This window comes from Porites lutea, chromosome 4, assembly GCF_958299795.1.
Source record: "Porites lutea chromosome 4, jaPorLute2.1, whole genome shotgun sequence".
Lineage (NCBI taxonomy): Eukaryota > Metazoa > Cnidaria > Anthozoa > Scleractinia > Poritidae > Porites > Porites lutea.
In genome coordinates, this window is record NC_133204.1 from 2,242,940 (window position 1) to 2,269,637 (window position 26,698).

At 38.1% G+C, this 26,698-nt stretch overlaps 3 protein-coding genes and 1 non-coding gene across 4 annotated transcripts in view; all 4 read left to right on the forward strand.

The window, feature by feature from the left end:
• The first annotated feature begins 1,537 nt into the window (after window positions 1-1,537).
• On the forward strand, window positions 1,538-3,206 carry LOC140935226 (uncharacterized). The gene has a single exon (XM_073384765.1). The coding sequence runs from the start codon at window positions 1,595-1,597 to the stop codon at window positions 2,486-2,488; it is 894 nt and encodes a 297-aa protein (XP_073240866.1). The 5' UTR covers window positions 1,538-1,594; the 3' UTR covers window positions 2,489-3,206.
• A 4,854-nt stretch (window positions 3,207-8,060) lies between these two features.
• LOC140933165 (uncharacterized) overlaps window positions 8,061-26,698 on the forward strand; it is a 115,971-nt gene continuing 97,333 nt past the window's right edge. The window contains exon 1 of the mRNA XM_073382680.1: window positions 8,061-8,197. The gene's annotated coding sequence lies outside the window, so the exon portion shown is untranslated. The remainder of the gene's footprint in view (window positions 8,198-26,698) is intronic.
• Window positions 13,844-18,814, forward strand: LOC140935229 (uncharacterized). Its single transcript, XM_073384769.1, has 5 exons — window positions 13,844-13,997; window positions 14,427-14,624; window positions 16,884-17,292; window positions 17,584-17,752; window positions 18,700-18,814. The coding sequence occupies exons 1-4, from the start codon at window positions 13,917-13,919 to the stop codon at window positions 17,712-17,714; spliced, it is 819 nt and encodes a 272-aa protein (XP_073240870.1). The 5' UTR covers window positions 13,844-13,916; the 3' UTR covers window positions 17,715-17,752; window positions 18,700-18,814.
• Trnat-ggu (transfer RNA threonine (anticodon GGU)) lies at window positions 25,815-25,887 on the forward strand. Its single transcript has one exon. It is a non-coding gene; the product is annotated as a tRNA-Thr (tRNA).

The following is a 26,698-nucleotide window of genomic DNA, read 5'->3' on the forward strand; positions in this document are numbered from 1 at the left end:
ACTATATAAAACGAATAAAAGAACATTTCAAACACATTGTTACTACTTTTATTTACGGTTAACGGAAGCTCCATTAAATTACTCGCTGTAATTAAGTATTTTCTCTCTCCACTAGCATATCTTATCTTGAACAACAAAATCACTCCAGGAAGATTGACCGTGCTATATAATATTAATAAAACGTAAAATGCTTTATAACATCTGCTCAACATGTCGGAACAGGTCGGATCAGTGACCCATAAAAAATCCTCTGACTTTCATGGTGGAATTCGATTTCAATCGAGTTTTACAATCAGGTGGGAACTTGAAGATAAAAACTTCCTCAAAATAGACATTATCTGTTTAGATGACAGTTTAAAGTATCGGATTATGGCGATTAAAACAAATGAAAACTTCATACCTTTCTCCAACAACGTGACTTTCAGGAAGCCTCGAGGGACGGACTTGGTAACTGCTTCTGAATTGATACCAGGCTTCTGTCGGTCAAAGTCAAATGTCCCGACCCCGGGGTTGCTTCACACGATCAAAAGCCCGACAGCGGGGATAGTCCCAGGCATCAAATCCCCTCCCCTTGCCCGCACTCCCCCCCCCCCCCCCAACGGGATTTACATTGATAGGTGCATAATTGTCTGTTGTGTGTGTGTTTCTTCTTCTTTTGTTTTCTTTTCAATCTTACCTCTATCGATCCGATGTTACAAATGTAATCCATGCTCGGTTTTTAAATTGATGAACCATAAACTTAGCTCAAATAGCCTTTAGTTTATATTTCACCGCAAGGAAGACTTAATAGCGCGCTAGGCGGGTCAATACAAGGATGCGTAGAAATTTTGGCCTTAGGCAGTCACTGCTTTTAACTTATCGAGAGTCTCAAATGGGTTAACCCTTGTTGAAAACTGATTATTTGTTTGGCGTATAATTCCCAAAAAAGTTAACAATTGGTACTAAAATCTTATCGACTTTTTTCGGGCAAAAAGAATGATTTGATTTGTCATTAGCGAACGTAATTAAAGATCACACAGTTGTCTCTTGAGTTCTTGACCCAAAGCTAAAGGATCCTAACGGGTAAGTGTGCCTTTTTTTGCTTTGCTTGTTTTTGTTTTTTGCTTTTAGACCTGTGTAGGTGCTTCAACAGATTAATAATTCAATTCAAAATTAATTTTTGACATTGAAAAAATATAATGTTCAATTTTTGACAATTCTCTTTACTGTATCAAGAAGAAGTAAGCATTTTCTAATTGACCATATGAAAGGCAGAACGTTAACCGTTATACAGTAAAACTAAATTAAGGACGGATAAAAAGGCACGTCTTCACATCTCAAGTTGACATAGCGGAAAACCTATACTTTGACTTAACCCTATTCAGACTGGGCTTTTTTGGTCAATCTGTGACTGGGGGGGGGGGCTCTTCGGACCCCCCCTCTGTATCTCTGGAACCAATAATGCTAGGGGACTTTTGGCGGGAAATCGCAGCGGTCGGACGTGTATTCATCGTGTCTGCCTAACATTGCCAAAGATGACCCCTCTCTGGCACCTACTCCTATGAAAATACACTATCTGGCTCCCTGACGATGTAATCTACCTTCTTCAATGTAAATGCCTCCCAGAAAGAATAAAAGAGGTGATCGTGGCTCAACCGAAGACGAACCAAGAAATCCGAAGAAATCCAACATGGCGGCCGAGGAAAACATTGATGTTGAAGAACCGATTGAAGCGGGCAAGGAACAAGAAGAGCCTAGCCTTCTTGAAATCAAGGCTCTACTGGTCGACATACAAATCCAAATAGCTGCAGTTCTTAGCGAAAATCGAACGCTGAAGAAGGAAATCGAAGAATTAAAAGAATCTGCCAACTTCTACGAGAAGGAGCTTAAAGATTTGAAAGAGTCCTTGCAAAAGACCAAGGACGAATACAAAGAATTAAAACACATGCTAGCCTCAACAAGGAACGAGCTTAAAACAACAAAGGAGAATCTAGGAAAGCAAAAAGAAGAATCCGATCGACTGTGGGAACACCATGATGATTTGGAACAATACACTCGAAAGAACTCGCTGGAAATCCATGGAATTCCAGAAGATGCGTATCCCAGTACGGAGGCCGCGGTCATCAAGGTTGCTGAAGCCCTAAATATCACCATAGAGCCTGAAGAAATAGAGATTTCACACAAGCTGAATCGGGGCAAATCCATTATAGTGAAATTTTGCAATCATAAAGTGAAATCTAAACTTTACAAAGAACGCACCAAACTAAAGGATGTCAAAATCAAAGATCTATTTCCCAGCTACCCTTCAAATGCACAGGAACGACAACGTATTTTTATAAACGAGAACCTCACGGCTTATAGGCGTAGAATCATGAAAGAAGCGAACAAGAGAAGACAAGAGGGTACTCTACTCAGTGTTTGGTCTTTGGATGGTAAGATTTTTGTTAAGACATCACCCTATGGCTCCCCTGTTAGAATTTTTTCCGAAGAGGACTTAGATCAATTATAAACTGAACAGGCAAAATAATCTACGTTAAGTCTGGAGAGGGACGTCTTATCAACCATTCAAATTTCTCGCTGCCAAAGTAATTTAATTTTACTAACTACAAATTTGTCTATGCTCTGTTCTTTGTTTTTGCGCTACTCTTTTTTATTTATTCAAAGTGTTATTTTGTTTAATTTACCTTTTGTGATCATTTGCTTCAGTCTAATATTATATGCACGTTTTAGTCTTCATTATTTGTTTAAAATATCGAGTACCTTTTGCATCAATCATTTTACACCTAATAGAAAGAATGCAAATCCTTTATTGAGGCGCACATGTTTTTTTCCCGTCGAGACAACGTTTATTACAAAAGACTTGAACAAATCGTGACTTTGAAAATAACTTCATTGAATGTCAGGGGACTTAGGGATGACGCTAAAAGAAGAGAAGTATTTAATTGGCTTCGCGCCAAAAGGCCATCAATATGCATGCTCCAAGAAGTACACTGTATAGAAAAAACAAATCACTTGTGGAAAGCAGAATGGGGCTATCAAGCTTACTTCACCTCTTTTGAAAGCAACAAAGCAGGGGTATGTATTCTTTTTAACAATAATTTTAACCTTCAGCTCCAAAGACTTTACACCGACCCTGCAGGGAGATTTATTATCTGTGACTTAAAAGCTAACGAAAAGCTTTTGACCCTCGCTAACATCTATGCTCCCAACGAGGATAAACCTTCATTCTTTCAAAACTTCTACGATCATCTTTTAAATTTTAATTGTGAAGACATAATAATTGGCGGTGACTTCAACCTTGTTCTTAACATCGAAAATGACAAAAAAGGTGGCATTGCCAAAACTCACCAAAATAGCTTGAAGACCGTTCAAGAAATTTCAGAGAACCTAGATCTTCTCGATGTCTGGAGAATTCACAATCCAGATGACAAAAGGTACACTTGGAGACAACGACAACCTAAGGTTTACTGTAGACTTGATTTCTTTTTAATAAGCCAAAGCGTTATTGGGGACGTCACTAACACCGATATAGTGCCAGGATATAAAACAGACCATTCCATGATTACTTTAGATCTGTCTCTTCATGCAAATAGCAGAGGACCCGGCCTTTGGAAATTAAATACCTCTCTTTTAACCGAAACTGCTTATGTTAATCTTATTAAGACAACGATTAAGGAAGTTCAAGACGAATATGAAAATGATGACATGGTAAACTCTGCTCTATTGTGGGACATGATTAAGCTTAAAATACGGGAAAAATCGCTCAAATACGCAATGAATAAAACTAAGAAAACAAAGGGCCGTGAGGCAGAACTAGAGCATGCAATTTCCAAACTAGAATCGAAAATGGAGAACGGAGACTCTAGCGTAACAGAAAATTCTGAACTTGCAGAACAACTGAATGATCTAAAGAGTGAGTTAGAAAGAATTATTGAGACTCGTACGAAAGGTTCCATATTGAGAGCTAAAATTAAATGGCATAATGAAGGAGAAAAAAATACGAAATATTTCCTCAACCTAGAAAAGAGACACTATAAGCAAGGCATTATAAGCCAACTTAAAGTGGACGAAAATAACTTTATTACTTCGGATCAGGAAATATTAGCAGAAGGGGAATCTTTTTTTATGAATCTATATACATCCAACAGAAATATACACAATTTAATTGACACATATGATTTTTTTAAACACGAAAACGACACCGTCCTGAATGACGAACAACGGAACAACTGTGAAGGCCTGCTAACTGAAAGGGAATGCCTTGCAGCCCTGAAAACCATGGAACAGGGAAAAACCCCTGGATCTGATGGGCTACCTTCAGAATTTTATAGAGTATTTTGGACAAACATATCAAACTTATTGATTAATGCTCTTAATTATGCGCACGAAACGAGTCAGCTTTCCATCACACAAAGAAGAGGAGTAATCAAACTCATTCCCAAGAAAGACGCTGAGCCGTATTTCATTAAAAACTGGAGACCGCTTACTCTTCTCAACTGCGACTACAAAATTGCAGCAAAGGCTGTGGCTAACAGGCTGAAAAAGGTTCTTCCCGATCTCATCAGCTGTGATCAAACTGGCTTTATGAAAGGCAGGTTTATTGGCGAGAACATACGATTAATAGACTATGTTATTCGTTTTACCAAAGAAAAAAATATCCCAGGGCTATTATTATTTCTTGATTTCGAAAAGGCGTTTGACACGATTGAATGGCCTTTTATCATAAATTCTCTTCAATACTTCGGTTTCGGCCCAAGTGTTGTAAACTGGGTCAAATGCCTTTACAGCAACATAGAGAGCTGCTTCTTAAACAACGGCTGGACAAGCAATTTCTTTAAAATTGAAAGAGGGGTCAGGCAGGGGTGCCCGTTGTCTCCATATCTATTTGTTCTTTCAGTCGAAGTCTTAGCCAAGGCTTTTAAAAGAAACAGCAATATCAGAGGAATACACGTTAACCAAGAGGAAATTAAAATAAGTCAATACGCAGACGATACAATAATGCTAGGGTCATGAAATTTACACACAATGATCATCTCCGTACAAAGAAGCCCCACACCCAGTTTTGACTTGCCACGCCCAATGATGACGTCACAGTGACGTCATATTCCGATTTTTCAATGTTTCTTATTATTTTTCCTCTTGGATACGTAAAATATCAATAATATTGGTAAAGTCATCTCTTTGTTATCCTTTCTTATGAACTAGTAACAAGGAAACACTTGTACAGCGAGAAAAAGCAATAGGAAGCAATAAAATTTAAAATTTGAAATGGTTGTCCGCCATCTTGGATCCGCCATCTTGGATTTCCGTTTTTTTGTTAAAATTATAATTTCAAGCAACTTTCATAGGGGAAAAAACTCAGAATGTATAAAAGAAGTATCAAACTAATGTTTATTACCCAAACAAATGACTTTGGAAGTGTTATTTGGAAAATAGAACAGCAAATTGGCAAAGCAAAAAAGGTGACAAATTTTACCCCACCCCTCCCCCCTAAATATTCCATGTTGAAACATTTTGATGTAATTCAAAAACTAGTCCCAAGCAAAGACCATTTTAACAACAAAAAGCACTATAAGTGTAAAAACGCGATCTTAAAACAAAAAAATCACCATTTTTTAAATTTTCCAAAACCTATGTGTCAGAAACTGGTTGCCATGGCAACATGATTAATCACATGGACATGGTATTTATACCAAAATGTTCCAAGATAAATTTTAGGAAAAGTCAGAAAATTTGAACGTCATAGCTCTTTCGGTGTAGGAGTTATCACGATTTTGCCGGAGGGGGGGTTCGAAAAGCCCCCCCCCAGTCTGAATAGGGTTAAGTATATAGTATCGTGTCTGAGACGGATCTTTTCTTGCAGGTAGTACAAACTATCGTTTGTAACGTCTGCTAATATGGGCTAGGTCCCAGTTGTTCGAAAGGTGGATAGCGCTATCCACCGGATAAAATTCTATCCAGTGGATAACGCAATTGGTTTTCGTAATACTTTTCCTCTGGATAGCGATTTATCCGGTGGATAGCGCTATCCAACTCAGTTTTATTACAACCGGGGCCAGAGGAGAATCACATTGTTAATAGGATACAAGTAATAAAGCAAACCCTCTTGTGGAGCTCAAGTAGAGGGAAAAAAAGTATGATAATAACGGCAAACAAACAGACAAACAAACAAAAAAAAAAACAGCAACAACAAACAACATGGGGTCATACATGAACTACTGACCCAAACACGTTATCGATTGTTATGCTAATCGATAATAATCGATTGTAATCATTAAAATACAAAGGAGTATTTGCACCTGGCGTTGCCGTTTCGTAAACAACACAAGACCGGCTTTAGTCTTTAAACATAAGCCACTAGACCAGTGAGTAGTAATCATAGCGTTCCCGGTGTGTTTCTAGGCTATTAATAGATTTTTGTGCATTTCCATTCAATCCATTTCTTCGACTGCATATTGTATATATTTTCCTTGCCATTTCGCTCACCCGGATCTTAATCAATTGTGGCACTGATTGAGAGGTCCCCTTGAACGTTACCGTATTGGGGCATAAGCTAATTAAAGGTCTTGGTTCGACGAAAGCTGTTTTTATTTTCATTGTGCATATAATAAGCGTACATTAATTAATGTTATTAGTCAATCTTATATTGATATCAGTTGTTGTCAATTATCGGTTTATCGTCTGAGCCACGCCTGAATTATCGGTTTATTGGCTGACGCCAACTGACGCCTTCGAAGAGTATCCGTGCGAATTTCACAAGATAATTATAATATCCGGCTCTTATACAAGCAAGCTACGAAAATGGCTAGCTTAAGTATTCCTCATTCAAACTTCCTTTTTCTCGGCCAGGGTCTCAAACTCTGCCAATTTCAGTACTGAAGCAGACACTACCAACTCCGCAGTATGGCCCGCTACGTTACTCCTGAGCACAACCAGAAAAGGGCTGCAAGGGGAGCAAGGGTGGCGCAGTAGTGAGAGCACTCGCCTCCCACCAGAGTGGCCCGGGTTCAACTCCCGGCGTCGACGCCATATGTGGGTTAAGTTTGTTTTTGGTTCCTTCCCTTGCTCCGAGAGGTTTTTCTCCTGGTACTTCGGTTTTCCCCTCTCCTCAAAAACCAACATTTCCAAATTCCAATTCGACCAGGAATCAGGTAGACGGAGAACCACTTTGTGGATGTGCTACCTGCAAATCGTTATCGTTATCATTTATTATTATTATTATTATTATTATTATTATTAAATTGGTATTCTCTCAAACACTGCGTTTAGCTTACCGACAAGTACTCCATCTCCATGCGACTCCATCGACCTATACCTCATAGAAGAATAAAGACCTTGTTACTTCTCTTAATCAAGCGGTCGACCTTGTTTTCGTAGTTTCCAGTGGGCTCAACACACTGGGCGCGACCCATTCAACTAAAATTTCCGGAAATTTTGGTCCAAAACTCAATGGATTGGTTCGGTCCAACCGGAAAAGTTTCGAAAAAACTAGTCCGCCACTGTAACCTCCCAGTTTGAGAAATACAAGGCTTATCTTCTGATACTTCTCAAAGTAAATACGAAATCGACTCACACCCTCTCTCTCTGGAAATTTATTTTTCTTATTGGCCACATAATGGCACAGCATATTAAACCTTTGAACTATTTTGGGGGCATTAGTATTAATTAAAAGGATCTTAACGCCGGCCTTGACTGAGGAAGTTGTAAATAAGCTTTTCAGATATTTATTCGTGGTTTACTATATCTTGCTGGTATGGCTAAGTAAACACGAAATCCTCTCCCTCTGGAAATTCATTGCCTATATTGGACCCATAATGACACAGCACATTAAACCATTGAACTATTTTGGGGGCATTAGCACTAAAGGCTCTAAAAGCGGGATTTGACTGAGAAAGCGGTAAATAAGTCTTTCAGATATTCATTCGTGGCTATAACTTGCTGGTGTAGGACACAAACGTACCAAAACCATGCAGTCTGAATTGAGTTCATCGGCCTTAATTTTGTATGAGAGACTGCACGTTTTCGGCTGCAGTAATCCCTAGGGGAATCCCCGACTTTCTCTTTAGGATACGCATATTTGTTTTTCCTATTTCCCCTTCGCAATACGCCGGTTCGTTTTCAAGACATATTGGCATGATTGTATGCGGATAGAAGTTGTGTTTGGACTTACAGTGTTATTCGCGTGATCATTGAGTGACATATACGATAACAAGAAAAGGTAACATCAATCCCACAAAGAAGTTGCTAATCATACAATTATGTTTTTGGTTATTTTTTAACAATTTGTGTAGTTGACGTTTCATTACGGCTTTTGTCATGTTCTAAGCGAAGGTTATCGCGCTTAAATTGCCCAGTATCCTGTACATTTCCATCTTAAATACTAGCTATTCAATTTGTTGTATTCCATACATGAAAATGAGATTGATCAAGTGATATGCCGCAGTTTGCGAGCAGTTTGAAGAGACGGATGAACGATCATGATAGCAAATCAAAACCACTTTATATGCATGACAACTCCCCAATCATACCCTCGTCAGTCTCGACTCAGTACTGATCTTGTTCTCGTAATTTGTTACATTTTACAGTAAGATTTTTTATTTAAAGTATTCCAGATCTAAAGACAGTGAAATCGTCAAAGCTGAAAGAAAATTGGTTTGAATTATCGAGAGGTTCGAAAAATTAATGTTAAAATTAAAATGTTTTACGAGGGAAGGTGGAAATTCGAAGGATCGGGTCACAAAACCGGAGACCTAGAATGGAGAATAATAGATGAAAGTAGCCTATAATGTAATGTAACTGTCGATGGTACCCTTGTACTTGAAGGCCTTCACATAGACCTTATCACGGATTTGGAAGCCATCTTGAGTCTTGACAGGAAGGCAAGTTCCGCGTTAGAAATTGCACTGTTTGGGTATGAGAACCTTATGTCGAATAATTTTTGTAGCGCTGTTCTGAAAATGATATGAATTGTGAGCTTAATAAAGCTACACACCGAAGAATTCTACTAGCATTCTACCACTTTTCAAAGCTTTCCATGCATTTGTCTGTAAACATTTTTGTTCCTGCAAACTAAAATTTCCCGGGAAGAATTGTAAACAAATAAATGGAAAATCAAAAGCAAGCAACCGGATAAATTCCAGCACGGGAAAAGGCCCCGATTAGGTCTATTCCAAAAATGATCGACACTAAGAACTAAACTATGTTGACTGCCTCGCTCTCCTTTCGCGACAAGTCAAGCCAAAAATGTGCGTAGAAAGTTATATTCGCCCGACCATCATTTATGCGGAAAAGATCAGGCGTATTTTATATAACCAATCGCTTCAGTAAATTTACACTTTCAGTTATTTTTCATTGAATTTCAAAAGTTAAGGAAGATTTTGGATACATAATTCACCGCAAAAGCGACCCAATTGTGGCGTTTTTGGCTAGATTCTTAATCCGTACATTTGTGACGCCTCTAATTTTTCCTTTTTGTATCCGTTGTCATGTTAATATATTAAAAACAACATACCACTCCAGATTTTAGCTTTTACATCATAGAATAAACATTATGTTGAAAACTCGCTGAAAACCTGTATATGACACATTGAAATGTCGATCTATTACTTGATTGCGTCTGTTAAAATATCTCAACTTTGTAACAATGACCTGATCTCTGAGCCTGCGCAGTGTAACCAATTCTCTTAAAAGATTATTTTTGTCCTCAGAGCTGCTCGGTTAATTGGTAACAAAAGACCACGTTAACAGATAAATAAACAAATAAATAAATAGATAAAAATAAAGAGAAGCCTTGGCAACGAGATAAAAAAAAATTGTGCAGATCGAGGGATCTCACACGCTGGCGGCCACGACTCGCTCCCTTCCATGGGGCGTCTGAGAATCAGGCGTAGGCTGGGATAACCTCAGATTAGGCCCAATTTTAGCAGTTTCTGATACATTCTCTCTAACGTAGTTGCGCTAAAATTGGGCCTGATACAAAGTCTCACAAGCTTATGATGCTGCGGCCAGATTTTGACCGCAACGCTGATTGGCTGTTAGGACAATGCCAGAGGATCTGAATGGCTGCTGGAATCACCGGAAGTTGAAAGCGCTTATTCCTCGCATGGTTGTAGCACTAAAAAATCTCCGCGAATGATCTGCCGTCAGCGGAGAGAAGGATTTTGCTCTCTTTTTAACTGTTTTACGGTCTTGTGGTAGGAAAATATGCCTTAATATGTGCCGTAGAAATTCAGAAAATTCAGACGGTTGTCCATATCATATCAGGATTTACTTAATTTGTGGAACTAATGAATGTGAGTGTATCGCGGAGTCGATTCCCTCTGCAAATTGTTCACCTCGAACAAGGAGCCTTTTGATTTACCAACAAACGAGTTGAAGTCGAAATACTGTTCATGTTTAAATTGTTTTCATTTGAAAGTTTAGCCGGAAATGACTTCTCTAACGCAAGCTGAGGCTCACTGCATGCGAAAGAAACCTCAATCGCCAGCTGTGAAGTATTCGACTTAAAATATATCGCATCGCTGTTCAAAGACGTTTGGTAGGAATTACTATAAAAGCTACTGCTGCTAGTGTTAACATAACAGATCGACTTGTTGTTTGGCTTCACTTTTTGTAAAAACTAAATAGGAAAACTGTTGTCCTAGCTCGTTGGCTCTTTGCTGTTTGTTAGTTTCGATTATTAAATTTAGCGAGCTTTTCAGTACGGTGGCTCGTAGCTAGGGACAAAACGCATCTTAGAATCCAAAACAACAACCCAACAGAACTACAAAGTGTGTTTGTAATATTGTTTTTCATTTTGATAATAGGTCAGTTGAGCATGCAGTGTTAGTAGTGTCGTTTCGTCTATCCAAAGTGGCAGATAATATTTTCCTGGATTCAAAAGAAATTATTTTCTCTTCGGAGACGGTGTTTCTAGTAAATTCGCCAATTGAAAGTGTACTCACGGGACTTAATTAAATCCACTTGAGAACTCGTTTGGTTTGTTCTGAGATAATTTATATATCCTTTCTCCAAGATTTTAAAAATTTATGTACTGAAATATCGGGGAAAATTGCCGAGGAAATAAGGCAGCAGAACCGCCAAAATATTTAAACAAGAACATCGTGTCGCCGTCTTTTCGAAACCTTTTTATCTTCTACGCCAACAGAAATAACCTTCCAAGATCTCCTTTATCTCACAAGAAGTTAAATGTGACTGCGCTGTTTTATTTTTACTTGAAAAAAGATAAAAGTTTTGCGAATCTGCCTTTTCCCGCGAATGAAAACTTTGCATTTTAAAGGAGCATGCAACGGAAGCAATTTTGGTTGGCTGATTCCGCAGGAATCTCAGGATAGCGTAGGGAATGATGTTGTGAGTCTTCAATAGGTCTGTCTACAACATATGCGTCATATACCTACAGGACGGCATGATACAATCCTTTCACAGATCACATGCAAAAAAGCTAGAATCTGGACTTTTTTTCTGATTGGATAGGAAACAATACGGATTATTTGCGCTGTTCCGATCGGCCAAAATGTCGCCTGTTGATTTCAGTCTGCTTTTTTGCTTGTGTATTAAATGAGCAGTGAATACACCCGCGAGTTCGTTATGAAATTTCTGCCGGCTTAGTTTTCTTGAATTTGCAGAATATCTAAATAGAAATTTCATGGATTGAAATATTTTCCATCTCATCGTAAACTAAAAAGTTGCAGTCAAAAATTCACCGATCACTTGAATGCAATTTGATACCGGCGGGACTACAAGTTGCAGAAGCGACAAACGAGTTCATATTTGTAGCTGTTAAATAAAGGTACGGCAGCTCCAGCTAGCAGTATTTCATCACTAAAAAAAAAAAAACACATTAAAATTTTTTTAGGAAGCGGCATCTGAACATGGACGTACTTAAAGATTTTCTTTTTCAAAAGGGACATTATTCGTGCCAAAATTTGATTCCCGTCTGGTAAAAGCTGATTGGCTAATAACATGACAGGTCAAGCAGACGTTTGATTCCCTCGCGAGCCAAAGAAGCAAAGAAGCAAAAAAAAAAGAAAAAAAAAAAAAAACTCCTGATCTCAGGTTACAGTCTCACACTCAGTTTTTACTCTCGGCAGAACTTTTTGATCGTGCGTTTTTGACCTACGCAAAAATACACTTTTTTGTTGTTCTCATTATTTTTAGAATCATGACAGGAGTAGAGTTGCACCCCAGGATAACACAATCTCTGCGAGCTAACATGTTCGGAGAATTCTTTCCACATTCTAACGCCTCGGGTCTACCTAGCCTGCCGAGGATGAGTATTCCTTGTTACCCTTTTGCTGGTCCTTATGTGAAGATTCAAAACAGTCTGGAGATTGTGAAAGTTCCACATGAGGAAATCTGGAGCTGTGTCATGTCTCCAACTGCAGATGGCTTTGATATTGTAAGTCGAAGAGTGATAACGAGCAAATTTCACTGAGGAAGTTTTTGTTTATGTCAGTTTCATTTCAGTTGTTGTCGATGATGATGACCTTTTAATTTGTTTATAAGTAAAATGAAGGATATCAGAAATTAGGATAGAAGAGATCCAATTGCAATTTTGGGAGATTTGAGTAGCTGCAGGTTCTGTGAAATCAAGATTTTTCTGTAGTTGGACACTGCAGGGGGGAATGTAACAATCCCGACTCCACCTTCAACGTCTCACTTGTTCCACGATGTTGTTTTATTGAATTTGCTTGTCAGTCAGAGAGTTTTTTAAAACTAGGTCGATACGACTAATTGCTCCCTCTTTATTATCTCCTTGCCAGAACAATGGAACTTATGTCCTGAAACTCCACATTTCACCAAGTGCATGTATCTTCACTAAAGCTGATGATTACAATTCTCGTGATCTACAAGGTTCTACAGGAGTTGTTACCCTTCTACTTCCTTCTACAAGACCTCAGATTTTTACGTACACCGTGCAGCTTTATTCGGTTGAAGGAGCTCAACACTCCCTCGTGTCTTGCCTGGAGCGAAAGATCCACGTTCCTGGACCTTGGCTGGAAGAGTACCAGGAAGGCCCTGCAATGGAACATCCCATTAGGAAGATCAGGCCTCGAGGTCAGTCATTATGAAAAAAGCATGTTTAAAGCAACGAGGTTTTCAGGTTGTGAACTAGGATAGATATAATGATGAAGTTTCAGACAATGAGATAATTTATGAAAAGCAAGGTATACTTCTTGAAACCTGGGGCCCGTTTCTCGAAGTATTTGGGCTCGATAAGGTGACCTATGTTTGCCGTGTTTGCAAGCTCAAAGTTTAATAATTTTGAAAGTGATACAATCTATACAACCATCAGTTAAGGAGGCGGGTTTATGAGCTGGGAACTATACTAGTATTTAACAGGTTTTGATTTTAATGAAGTTTTGCCTTCTGGCCCGAAAAGTTACCGGGTCTTTCAAGAAATAGGCCCCTAACCGCCATTCATTCACATTTTTAATAATTAATATGCTAGTATTTAACAGGTTTTGATTTGAAGATTTGCCTTCGGGCCCAAAAATTAAAGTTACCGGGTCTTTCAAGAAACAGGCCCCGGACCGCCAATCATTCACACTTTTAATTTCCGTGTTCACGAAAAGATCAGAAAGCGGGATATGTAGCATTACAGTCGCTCAGATAACACTTCAAAGACCTTGAGTTTTCCTTTCAGTCTTTTTTTAAGTAGATGTGGCCTCTGCAACAACTACTATTTTTAGTTGTATGATATTTCAAATGGTTCATGTTGTCAGGTGTGTGGGCCAGTAACGCAGGAATGGCAATTGTCAAGCGTTTTCAGCGCCTGGCGGATGATGGTGAGTAACAGTCATACATTTTTCTGTTCAAGCAAAACTGAAGCACCTCAACCTCGTTCTAGGTTCCTGGGAACGAATTTGAAAACACCTGCTTTGAAAGTGCTTAATACGATTGAATTTTTATTTTTCTAAGGAAAGCGGGAAATCTTCATGGAGAACTTAGGAAGGCTTGAAAAGTTCGCAGACAAAAATCCGAAGTACACAGATTTGATTCCACTGGTGTTTTATGAGGTTTGTCATTTTATAATTGGGTCTGTTTGAACAGCCATTTCTTTCCTACTTTCATGTGGGCTGTTTTGTTTGAAAATCCGGCAATGTTTGGCTGACATCATTTTAAATTAAGCCCAAGTGAAGTAAAAGTTGGCCGCAATTTTAAATGCCATCACAGGTACTCAAGAGTGGCAAGTCCAATAATATTTTTATTACACAGAAGAGCTAATCACATAATAGTGGAATCGTTCCAATTTATTTCACACATCTAAAGCTCAGTGTTCAAGTATGTTGCAGCCACACACCGTTGATCACCCCTCGCACCACTACGGGAGTGTATGTGATTCTGCTTATCATCAGATGCCGCAGTAAGTCTACCAGTAACGTCTTCAATTTCGTTGAGCACCTTTGACGGAGTTATTATAACGCTATTTCATTTCTTCTTTCTAGCTGGCCCTACTGGACTTACACGAAAACTGCATCGAAGCGGCAAAGACACACGCAAAGAACGCTTTGTTGATATCGCGGACATATCATTCGACTAATCACTGTTATTTGCTAACTAAACTGAAGTACGTGGAATCAGCGCTTGCCCGTAGGGAAGGGCAATATGCAAAGGCTAAGGAATTACTCGATGATTCCGTAGAGGTGAGAATGAAACTCAACAACAACAACTTTATTGCGAGGCTTTAAATTCTAAAATTAAAGAGTATAACACGTTATAACACCAAAAATGTTCAGTAAAGAGTTTGTAGTAGTTAGCTAGAAGGTTGAAGTAAAAAGTATATAAAATTTGATGCTGTTACAGATCGTGCCTCAATAACCCCCGGGGCTTATATTTTTCAAAGGCCCTGTGTGAGGGGCTTATCTACGGAGGGAAATTTGCGTTTCAAAATCGATTGGGCTAGCCTTATAGCTGGAAGTAAATTTACTGTTTTTGCTTTGTTTTACTTTGTATTTGAGGGCAATTTTCCAAGTACAAGCCTCCGGGGGGCTTATATTTGGAGGGGCGATTTAACGGAGGGTTTTTTGCGTTACCGGTTTGGGAGACTTATAGTTGGAGGGGATTTTACATGGAGGGGCTTATTTTTGGAATTTTACGGTAGTTTTTCAGAGGCCATACAGATATTTTTCAATCGCTTTAAAAGTGATTTCATCCTGGTCTGATCGCTATGAAATTTTCACCAATGATTGATTATAGACTGAAATTTGTCAAAATGTAGGTTTTAGTAGAATCGATATTACTATGACAAAAATAAACAAAAAACGTTGAAATTGATAAACGCCTAATTTTGTGTAATCTAGACCAGTTACTGAAAATCCAACAGTAGGAACTTAAAGTTTGGTGTTAAGCAAATAACCTCCGATCCGTAAGAAGTAAAAAATTCTGTATGTTTGAATTCGACTAAAACGAAAATATATTTCAAACTTTGAATTTTCAATGGCCGTGATAGATTATTTAATAAAAACGTTAGAAATGACTCAAATTATTCTTAAGTAGCATCAGATGCTGCTTAATATCATATTTCGATGCTAGGAATTTTTGGTGTATTTTCGTTCTTGTGATCTTAAAAACAAACCCATTTTCTCACCACCTGTCTTACTTCATTCAGAATTTGGACTTTTAACGCGTTGTTTATATCTCTGAAACGACTCGAACGATTTTTTTTTTTAAATCTCTTCACATTATCTTCATAATGTATATAATAATGTCTGAAACTTTCATTAAGATTGATTTACCGCAACACCTTGAAATTTCAAGACAAACCTATCTTACGAACCGATCAAAAATCCGCGCTACAACATTGACTGTTTTGAAGTAGTGCTAGTTTTTCCAAATTAGTGCAGACAATACACATATCCATGACTAGTAAATTTCAGTGTGAGAATTGTCAATGTTGTTCATTCAAAAGATGCGATAAATTCAAACTAAAATGTGCTAGTCATGGAGGTATGCATAGTGCGCATTATTCAGTTGGAAAAATTCGTATAACGTCAAAACAGTGAATGTTGTAATGCAGATTTTTGACAGGTTCGTAGGATAGGTTTGTCTTGAAATTTTAAGATATTGCAGTGAATCAATCTCAGTGAATGTTTCAGCCTTATTATAAACATTATGAAGATTACGTGAAGAGTTTTAAAAAATTGTTCGAGTCGTTTCAGAGATACACAAAAAAGCGCTAAAAGCCCAAATTTTGAATAAGTTGTACTTATACAGGTGGTGAGAAAACGGGTTAGTTTTCAAGATCGCAAGAACGTTAAATACACCAAAATATCCTAGCATTAAAATATGATATTAAGCAACATTCAGACGTTGCTTAAGAATAATTTGAGTCATTCATAACGTTTTAATTAAATAATCTTTCACGGCTATTGAAAATTTAAGGTTTGAAATATATTTTCGTTTTATTCTAATTCAAACGTACAGATTTTTTTTTTACTTCTTACTTTAAGTTCCTAGTGTTGGATTTTCTTTAGCTGGTCTAGATTACACAAAATTCGGCTTTTATCAGTTTCAAAGTTTTTTGTTTATTGTTGTCATAGTAATATCGATTTTACTTAAAACGAAATTTTCAAAAATTTCAATCCATAGCCAATTACTGGTGAAAATTTTATAGCGATCAGACGAGGAAAAAAAGCACTTTTAAGGAGATTGAAAAATATCGGTATGACCTCTGAAAAACTGTATCAAACCACCTTAAATAGGGAGATAAACCCCAACCTTCGTTACTTAGTATTTTTGTATTTTTGAGAAAGGCTTTTAAATTTTAGAAGACCTCAATCCAAAATTGTCATTAAAACCTCGGCCATAACATGTTTTGGTAAACTTATAGTCTCCCTTGGGCCAATCACTTGTATTAATATCCGTAATGACATGATTGATTTTTTCTATACTTTACCTGTTAGCTGCTGCTACCATGTGCTGCAGGTGAAGAAACAGCAGAAAACAGATATTTCATTGCCTCATTTTATGTAGCGAAGTCTGCTAGAGCTGGAATCACTGAAAGCGAGGAAGCCATTACAGAAAACTGCTTTCAAGATATCGAACGCCATTTGGACGCTGAAATCCGTCCCATAACCAATCGTTTTCAAATCAGAGCTAAAAACAGACGGCTCGCTTTCTATGTCAAGTCCTCGAGACACGTGAAAAATCTTGATTTCCAGCAATCAGTGCCTGAGGAACATATGGCCAAAGCATCTCATTTGATTAGGGAAATTGAAGAGAGACTTTTGTCATTTTATCTAAAGAAAGCACTTCTAAGCTTCGACATCGTCAAGACTGATTTCTTCATAAGGACTGGGAACTTTGTTAGAGGTACTTAATCTAAAGAGTCACAAACGAAAAGTCGAGTGACATTTTCGCAAAATACGCATTCAACTGATATACAACGCACCGAATATATAGTTTCTGAGCGCCCTCCGGATGCCAGTTGAAAAGAAAAAAAGCAACTACTAATAATTTTAAATAGTTTTGTAGACTACACCAAAATGGAACGAAGTTCAAAAAAGCTCAAAAAAATCTCGAAAAACTACATTAACCCCTCTATTTGAGGTATTATAATATTATGTAATCAAACCTATCACTTTCGATATTTCCATTCAACAGGAATTGCACCATCAAGGGAGGCCCTCGGAATTGCCCAAGAAAAACAATGGAGAGAGTACGAAGACGTTGCTAAACAAAGATTGAAGCTATGTTGCCGGGTTAGGAAAGCAGCGCAGGGAAATTCTGTGTAGATGAAGACAAGAAAAACCGTCGTAATTATAGGTTTAAGGTGATTCCCTAGTTTTGCACTGTGCATCTCTTACTGCGCATAACAAGATGGCCACCGTAAAAAAGAGCATGTGAAGTAATATTATTAAAATGAAGTTGACTGAAGAGAAACGCTATTGGAATTTTTGCTTGCTGTTGTTTCTTGCCGAGGTGAGACTCAATGTGTTGCGAATGTGCATAACGTAAGCAGTACGCGTGTTGCTGAGTTCGACCTCCTCTCGGAGAACCTCGATAGTGGATGTTTAACTTGTGCTTACTCACTTTGATTTTCATTTAAACACTTTCTTTATCACATTGTGTCCTAAATGTGATATCTCGATGTAAATTCTGTAAAAACGGACTTTTTAATACTTTCTTCCCCTTTTCACATACATTCTATTTTGAAACTCGCCCCAGTCCTCTCTCAAAAATCGGAGAAAATGCGTTTGGTGCGCACTTTCTGCAGCTCTACCGCAAAAACGAGTACGGTGACCCCCATTTTTTATTTCATGATTTTAATAAGGACAGTGCTTCCTTTCGATGAGAAAAAAATTGGCACAAATCTATGTTCAGTTTTTTGGCAATTTTACTAAATTGTACGGATTGAGCCATCACGGGTCGAAAAGCGCGCGTCCAATTTAATTCTACTTTGGAGCGTAAAGTAAAAACAAGGGCATTAAAGGGCATTTTTCTGCTACGTAAGTGGATAAACAATACATAAAAGTCAAATTCTGTGTGATGTCACATGCATCATCGAAAAAATCTCTCCTTTTTGTCTAGTTTTGCGCTACCCGCGGTTTTTGTAAAAGGGTCCTAAATAGCCGTATTTGTCAGCATTGTGACGTCAAAACGAGCACGGTGACCCCCACTTTTTATTACTTTTTTATCATCTTCTTGACTTGTTACATCAGTGTACCAAGTTTTAGCTAAAATCTATGTTAGGTTCTTTTACTATGGAATCACCTTAAGAGATTACAGCTTAAAAATGACACTAGGGAGCTGACCTTCAAATGGATTTTTGGGTAAACAATCAGAACTAAGAAAAAGTCCTTGGCTAATCATTATCATGATTCCAAGTTTCCAAACTCAAGAGATCGTCATTCTAATTTTAATTACGTCATTTATTGAGGTGTAGCTTGTGTAGTTTGTAGGGCGCAAAACAGAGGAAGATTTTGCCTCTTGGATTGGAGTTACACGCCCTTATAAACAGTTCTCGGAAATGTTAATAGAGCTTTTTCACTCACGTAGCCAGCATCTATGGAAATATATGGGAACAAAAGAAAGAGTTCAACTCCCACAGGATTGGTTTGGAAAACAAACATGGCCGCCGTTTCATTGTTTTCACGTCATACGAAAACGCTCTACTTCAAGTTGTATTTTGTCTATGAATTTATTAAGATTTACCTATCATGTAAAATGACACATATTTAATTTTTAAGTATTTATGGAAATAGCCGGCATTCCTTTCTGCAAAGTTCAGTTTTTTGAGATTCTAATATATAGATATATTTAGCCTGAAAAGCGAAGCTCCCTCCCGTTAATAAATTCATCATTACTGAATCAAACAATAAACTTATAATCCACGAATCAGTTAACTTTAGGGCACGTTCATGTGACTTTGAGGCAAATGCGAAGTGATTTTAGAGAAAAATAATTCTACAGTCCAAGAGTAAAACAAATTTTACATCGTGTAATAGTCTTATATGTACACCCAAAAATAGCACTCATGTTCGATCACAGTAGATTAAGCCTGGAAAACAAATTCTTCCCAAACAAAATAACCCAGTTGCCCACCACCTTAATTTTATAATTAGGTTAATGCATAGCTTCTCAAACCACTTCGTTCTAGAGACTATGGATAATGGACAGTCCCGAAATATAATTTTATGAAACACACGATAATGTCCTCGGTGGCAGCCAATTTACTCGTTGTATTCCTCCGTCCAAAAAATCAGACCGCATTTTTTGTGTTCGACAAGTTTACTTTACAAGTAAATCTTGATGGCGACAAATCTGGTGGCGTGTAAACCAGCCTTAAAAAATATACTTTTTCATCACATCTGAGTTATACAGTAGTATGAGGTGCTCTTTTTTTATCATCATACAGACCTCGGACAGAATTTGTTCTTTTTTCCCCATTTAAACTTATAATTCTGCAGTTTTTCACAATTTTGCAAGACAAATTGCACTCATTTAATATCCAGGACGATCGAAGCTCGCGGCGGCTTCCTTTGCACAACAAACTTGTAGCATTGATCACATTATACAGTCGACTCCCGATAACTCGAACCTTCAAGGGAAATCAAAAAAGGTTCGAGTTTTCGGGAGTTCGAAGAAAATAGCCGAGAATAAGGTAAAAACAGTTTTTACTGCACAGTGAACATTTTAATCACATTTAATATTAGAAATGTCAAGTGAAAATTAAAAGACACTTCTAGATTATAAATCAGAATGTAACGTAGCAAAACATAGCCTAAACAGAGCATGCGTTTTACTGTTTTGAGAAGAAAAGCTGCTTCACGTTAGCCTGTGACAATCAACAACAGCCTCCACTAGTAAACTATACTCCTACAACAAGTTAGTAGGAAATCCAAAATTCAATGTTTCGGACGCCAGTAGACGGCTTTTTTTCCCGACTTTTTAAGGGCTCAAAACATGGTTCGAGTTATCGAGGGTAAAATTATATAGAAAATGACCTGAGGGGAAACGAAAATTGGTTCGAATTAGCGGGAGTTCGAGTCATTGAGGGTTCGAGTTACTGAGAGTCAAACTACAGTGAATGTATGACGGAAATCTAAGGGAAATCAATTTTGGTTCGAGTTAGGGAGGGTTCGAGTCATCGGGAGTCGACTGTAAAACGTTTTCATGAAGAGAATTCCATAATGCCGGGACTTTTCAGTTATAAAAAAAGGGTCCCATGTGATATGCAGGGTAATAATTATGGACTTTTATTGAAAACGATAAAAAAATTCCCAAAATCACCTTTTTGGCCGGCCGGACGCGTTCTCTCTTCTGACAAGCACAAACTAATTTGCAGTTCAAGCTGTCAAGTGTATGAATGAACATTAATAGAGTTACCATTTACGCTTCAACATGATAGAGAATTTGTTGTGTTTAGGTTGTATTTGCCTTTATTTATGAAACTGTTTATGGTTTTATGTGTAATCTTTAAGAGCGAGCGATATTTACGCGCTGCATTTTGAGTACTCCTGTATACGAGATGTTTATGTACTACTGAAAACAACCGGCGCAACGATAAAAATTGCGAGAGAGACTACGAACAATCAATAATAAACATAATTCGGTGAAACATGTACAGAGACAATAATTTTCATTCACGAAGACAAGTGTTGAGAGTAAAATGTCTCTGAAAATCATGAGTCAGGTAAGCATAGGCCTATTTATGTTTTAGGCCGGCTTCCCGTTGTCGGCAAGAAAATCGCTTAGAGCTTTCTTTTTACAGCCAAAATCATAATTTAACATTCTTCGGAACATTTTCTTTGTATCTGAGGTCAAAAACGGTCTAAAGGCTTTTAAACTACGCTCGACTTTAGGAAACCGAAAAATAAACACATCAAAGACAATAATAGCTCAGGCTTACCGGTCGAGATGCTGCTCCTGAAGGCCATCAAGTGAAGCCGGAATCGCTTGAGACTTCCAACCCTCTTACGCCTCGAACAAGGGCAAATGAGTAAGCTCATTTTTGAAAACGATGCCATCCAAACTCGGATTTCCAATGACTTTGACAGGCGGTGCATTTCTCAAACAAAAGCGCAGTAAACAAACCGGCCATGAAATACAGAAGAATCTTGATAGCAGCTGGATTTCATTTTGTACATTCAGTAGAAAAAGACAGTTAAAAACATCACAAGATGACACAAAACTCTGTCTGCTTCAGCTATCAGTGAACAAGTGTCCGGATGCTGCATAAATTTTCCGCATGAACTCAGCTGTCAAATTTTGACCAATCAGAGCATAAAAATTGGACGTAGAGCGTGACCAACGCGTGATTATGCTGAGAAAAGTAAAAAAACATGTAAAAGCCGGTTGAATTTTCGCGTCCGAAGTCAGCCGGAAATCAAAATTTTAAAAGTACGGCTCATAAACACGACTTTTTCATAAGCATTTTACCAAAATTGAACTTGAGCCTGCGATCATTCGAAAAGTAGCAACTTGTCAGCGGATAACTTTAAAAAACACTCAAACCAAATGCGTCGCTACCTGAGCCGCGATACGGTCAGACGATACAGGTCAGCGGATTCACTGTTTTGGCAGCTGTCAATTGATCAAAACATGGATGTACAATATCAGGTTGCAGGCTCCCAAACTAGCTAGAAAGTGTGAAATTAAACATTGGTATTCCTGTGGTGCGAACGGACGAAAGATCGGGCGGTTGGTGTACCGTCACGTTATTGCCAAATAGATTTTCTAAGCTATGGGGCTTCGCTCAAAATACAGAATTGAGCCCGTGATCAAATAAAACATCAGAGGAAAACTTAAGAAAAATACGTGACCTCAATGGGTAGATAAATGAGCCCGCAATACAGTCAGGTGATGATGGTCAGCGGATGCTGTAGTTTGACAGCTGTCAATTAACCTTCATTAGAATGGCGAATATAGTTATATTCGTATTAACGGACAGTCAACTACGAGTGTAAGACATTTCAGTCCGGCGTCGTCCGGCTTTTAGTGAAGGCGAAATGCCGGATCGTGTACTTGAGCGGACCTGAGCCCACGTTATTAGTCTTCTGATAGTGCACATGTCCCATTTTGACAGCTGTCAATTGACCTTAATCTGGCTCGCGCATATAGTTTCGCTTTTATGTTGAATTGGTAGGTGTGACATATTATATCAGCTTATATGTATGGGCAAAAGGACTGGTCTTTCATTTGAGCCCGCGAGATGGTCATGTGATAATTGTCAGTGGATGTCTGATTTTGACAGCTGTCAATCTAATCATGCTCATACGGATGGGTAACATAACTGACAAGCTAGTGTCAAGTTGTGCAAGATCTATTGTGACATTTGACATCAGCTTACATTAAGTGTGTGTACGGGTGGGCGTACGCTACGTCATAACCAATTTTCTCGGATGGATAATTCGGCAAATTTTATTACCCATGGTGCTCCGCTATAAAGGAACGGAAAAAAAAGAAAAATGAAATAAGATGGTTTTTCAATTTGAAAACTATCTTATTTCATTTATTTTTCCTTTTTTTAATGTTCCTTTATATATTATACAACAAGATAAATCACAGAAAAACGTTGGTGCTTGAGTCATAGATAGTTTAAAAAACGCGATAAAATACGGTTAAATCAGTTTTTCACAAACAGAAGAAGAAAATGAAGAATGGAAAGGAGAGGAGCACATCTAGGTCAAATAATATATTGCCCCTTATCAGTAACGCAATATAAGAAACTATTCACGTTCCATCTGAATTGTAAATATCATCCCTGGGGATTAATTAATGATACCAAATGAGCATATACAATAGGAAACACTGCCATGCATTGTCCCATTCACTTCACTTTGTCCGACACGAAGAAGATTGGCGACCCAACCGCCCTTCCTGGCGAGTAAGTCGGGTTCCAGATTATCTATTCATGTATTCAATTCAGTCTGTCTTGGGCTTGTCCCAGGTCGGATTGATTCCCCATACCTTATTATAATGTCATGAATAACAATACCCAGGGATGAATATTACACTATTCTAGGTTCTAATAAATAGTGATTTAAGATATTAGGGAGCTTTAGCAACGACGACGGCGACGGCAACGACAACGGCAAAACAAAATAGGTTTGATTAGCAAAGCAACAACTTTGCACGTGCATCACAGTTTTTTGTACATTTCTTTGCTGTCACTGCACGACTACGACGTGAAAATGCCTAATTTCACGATTTATGGAGAACGTAAACAAACGACGACGAATTTTCCTTTCTCTTTCGAAGCTTGAGTTCGGTCCCCAAGAAATCAACTCTAGTGAAATTCGCCCACATTTCACATTTTCAGTGAATTGCAATAAACGCGACAAAGTTTGAAAAAAACGCGAATCGCTGCCGTTGCCGTCGTCGATGCTAAAGCTCCCTAATAACGACAAATAAACGTGGCGATCTCTACCACTGATGACCGCTGACTGCGGTTGGCCTAATTTAGTTAATTTGTCGGTCAGACTTTCCTAAATCGATCAGACCGATTCCCTTCAAAAACCCTTCTTATTCCTCGGACGTACACCCAGGGTTGACCCCACCGTGGTAGAAGAGACGGGGGGCACCGGAGGTTGCAGCATTTCGAAAAGCTTTTACCTTCAGTGAAAAGCCTTTGACTTTCTCTACAAGATGAGGTATATTTTATGAGTTGTGGTGCGGCTGGAGGCCCGTGATCTTGAATTCTACCAAGAATTAGAAATCAGGTAAATACTGGGAGAATTGGTAATTTTTTGTGCTTGACATGTAAAATAATACACAAATAAGAACTTTGCCTCATTTTATCCACAAACTTCTCTTTAATTGTTGAAAAAGAAAATAAACTGAAAAATGGCTTGACCACCTGCTACTTATGACGTCATATCTCGTAACCATGGTTACTGATCATCACTTAACTTGTCTCAAATTGAGCGCGAGGAATAAACGAACAGCTACTGAAAGCCTCAGGTGCTGATGTTTGATCGTCTAGGAAAAAAATTCTGAAGACCCTCACTGTAAGGGTGGTGTGGGTGGCATCCACCCCTCCTGTACGTCCGAGGGTTAATCTGACTTAACGTTAACGAATTTCTTTTGTTGAAACAGTCACTCGCTATAAACAACTTAATGATAAGTCAAAGTAAGGAAAAACAGGAAAAGAAAAAAAATACACACCCCAAAAACTTCGCCAATGGTACATCTTAAATGAATACCAAACGTGATAAAATTTTAAAAATTCAGTGTCACGTTAATTAATATTTTCGGAACATTCAACTAATGTTGCGTAAAAATTTAATTCTAAGTCAAAAAGCTAATTATTTTACATTTAGACTGAGTAATTCCATGTGATTGTAAGAAAATCATTGCTCGATCAAATGTCACAAAAGTTCATTTTTTTATGAGCGCTTACCAAGCGTGCTGACTGATTATAGCACTTGACTTCCAAAAAAGATGTCTGTAATACGATCTGTTGGTAGTTCACGACTGGATTGACTATAATGGGGTCGCATTTTCAATAGAGTTACTAGGATGGGGTCGCAAATTTTCTGATTTAGGGGGCCGGTAAGATCGAGAGTTCTTCATATTTACGGTTAGCAAACGTACCAGAATGTTTGTACTGTAGGTGAAGTAAAGTGTTCTTCATTCAATATATATGAGGTAGATACATATTATGAAGATAGCTTTCATGCTTTTGTACTTTTTTTCAGACGCATCAATCGATGCATAACCTTGATGTAACAGATTGAATTATTTAAGGCCTCATGTAATGTACGCTTATTCAGTTAAACAAGTTTATAGGGATGCATGAATGTCTATACTATATTCTAGTTTCATTTTGATTTAGTGGCAATTTCTATACAGCCCTTTGGTTTTGAGACTAAATGTCTAAGTGTTGTTCTCATTTACAATATGTAGCCCCAAGCAAGCTATTACCATGATGATCGAAGACAACAATAAATTTGTTTGTTCGTATGCTACTTTTTCTTCTTTGAACTGTTTGCTAACAGGGACGGATGTTTTGTAAGGACAGGAATTTAACACGCAAACTATTTGAATTCCTTAAATACAGTGTAAATATGGAAAAATAACAGAATATAATCCATAGGTCTGCTGCAGAGCAGAAAAGACTATCTTCTTACCAATAAATGTATAAAATATCATTATATAGAACCTTATGATTTGTATGAATTCAAAGTATCGGAATGATAATAACAAAGCTGCAAATAAGTTAGAACAAGAAACATCTCATCGTGCCGTACCGGCTGCGATGATCATTCTTCACTTTCATCTACAACCGCAGTTCAAAAATGAATTATTTCATATATACTTCACATCATTTCACTTCTCACGGGAGATATGAACTGTATGAACTCAATAAATTGACCTCGCTTCCAATGTGTGGCTTCATAGCTCAGTTGGTAGAGCAACGCACCGGTAACGCGGAGGTCACGGGTTCGAATCCCGTTGAAGCCCTGATTTTTTCACTTTCGTAAATAAGCTTGATAATTATTTCATTTATCTAGTTTTAGCTTATTTTTTAGTTGGTGTTTATAGTTGCAGCTATAGTTTTCCCTCAAAGTTTTTACCCTGATATTAAGAGCAAGTAGACAGATGCCATTCACAATAACAACAAAAGACGTTTTGCAATTTACCTCAAGACGGAGAACGGTTGATTCAGCGAGAGAAAAACTCTAAGGCAAGTTTTTGAAAAACATAGGACATGATTTGTTTACGCGCGGGCAGATTGCAGCATACATGAAATCGGACCGATGACTCAACCGAAGGCAAATGGAAAATAATGTTTTTCTCTTTTGATTATGTTATAAAAGAAATGGTAAACGTTGCAGCTGTGCAACTATGGAGTTATGGATGAACTTGGGAGGTTTGCTAAGCACTCAAGAAGCTAGAGTCGCACGAGGCGATACGCTTCTTTCGTGCTTAGCAACCTCCCGCGTGCATCCATTACTCCATGGTTGCACGTTGCACGTTGCACGTTGCACGTTGCACGTTTACCATTTCTTAATTCGCCGAAGGCGAAGTTAAATTGTTGAATAATCCCCGAGACGAAGTCGAGGGGATTATTGGACAATATTAACTGAACCTGAGGTGAATAATTGTTTTAGTATATTCACACGAAGAGATGTCAACAGACCAGGAAGGAAACTATTAAAAAACGATTAGCTGATTGACGGGTGAATTCATGCGTGAACACGAAGCCGTAAACAGTGGATGTGCAAAAGTTAGATCTTTACAGTATCTTCAAACATGGCAAATGATAGTTTTA

Excerpts from the sequence above, each read along its gene's own strand:
- LOC140935229 (XM_073384769.1), top strand. The coding sequence starts at position 13,917 with ATGGAGAACTTAGGAAGGCTTGAAAAGTTCGCAGACAAAAATCCGAAG. Across the intron at positions 13,998-14,426 it reads TTCCACTGGTGTTTTATGAG|CTGGCCCTACTGGACTTACA; the intron begins GTTTGTCATTTT and ends TCTTCTTTCTAG. Across the intron at positions 17,293-17,583 it reads GACTGGGAACTTTGTTAGAG|GAATTGCACCATCAAGGGAG; the intron begins GTACTTAATCTA and ends TCCATTCAACAG.
- LOC140935226 (XM_073384765.1), top strand. The coding sequence starts at position 1,595 with ATGCCTCCCAGAAAGAATAAAAGAGGTGATCGTGGCTCAACCGAAGAC.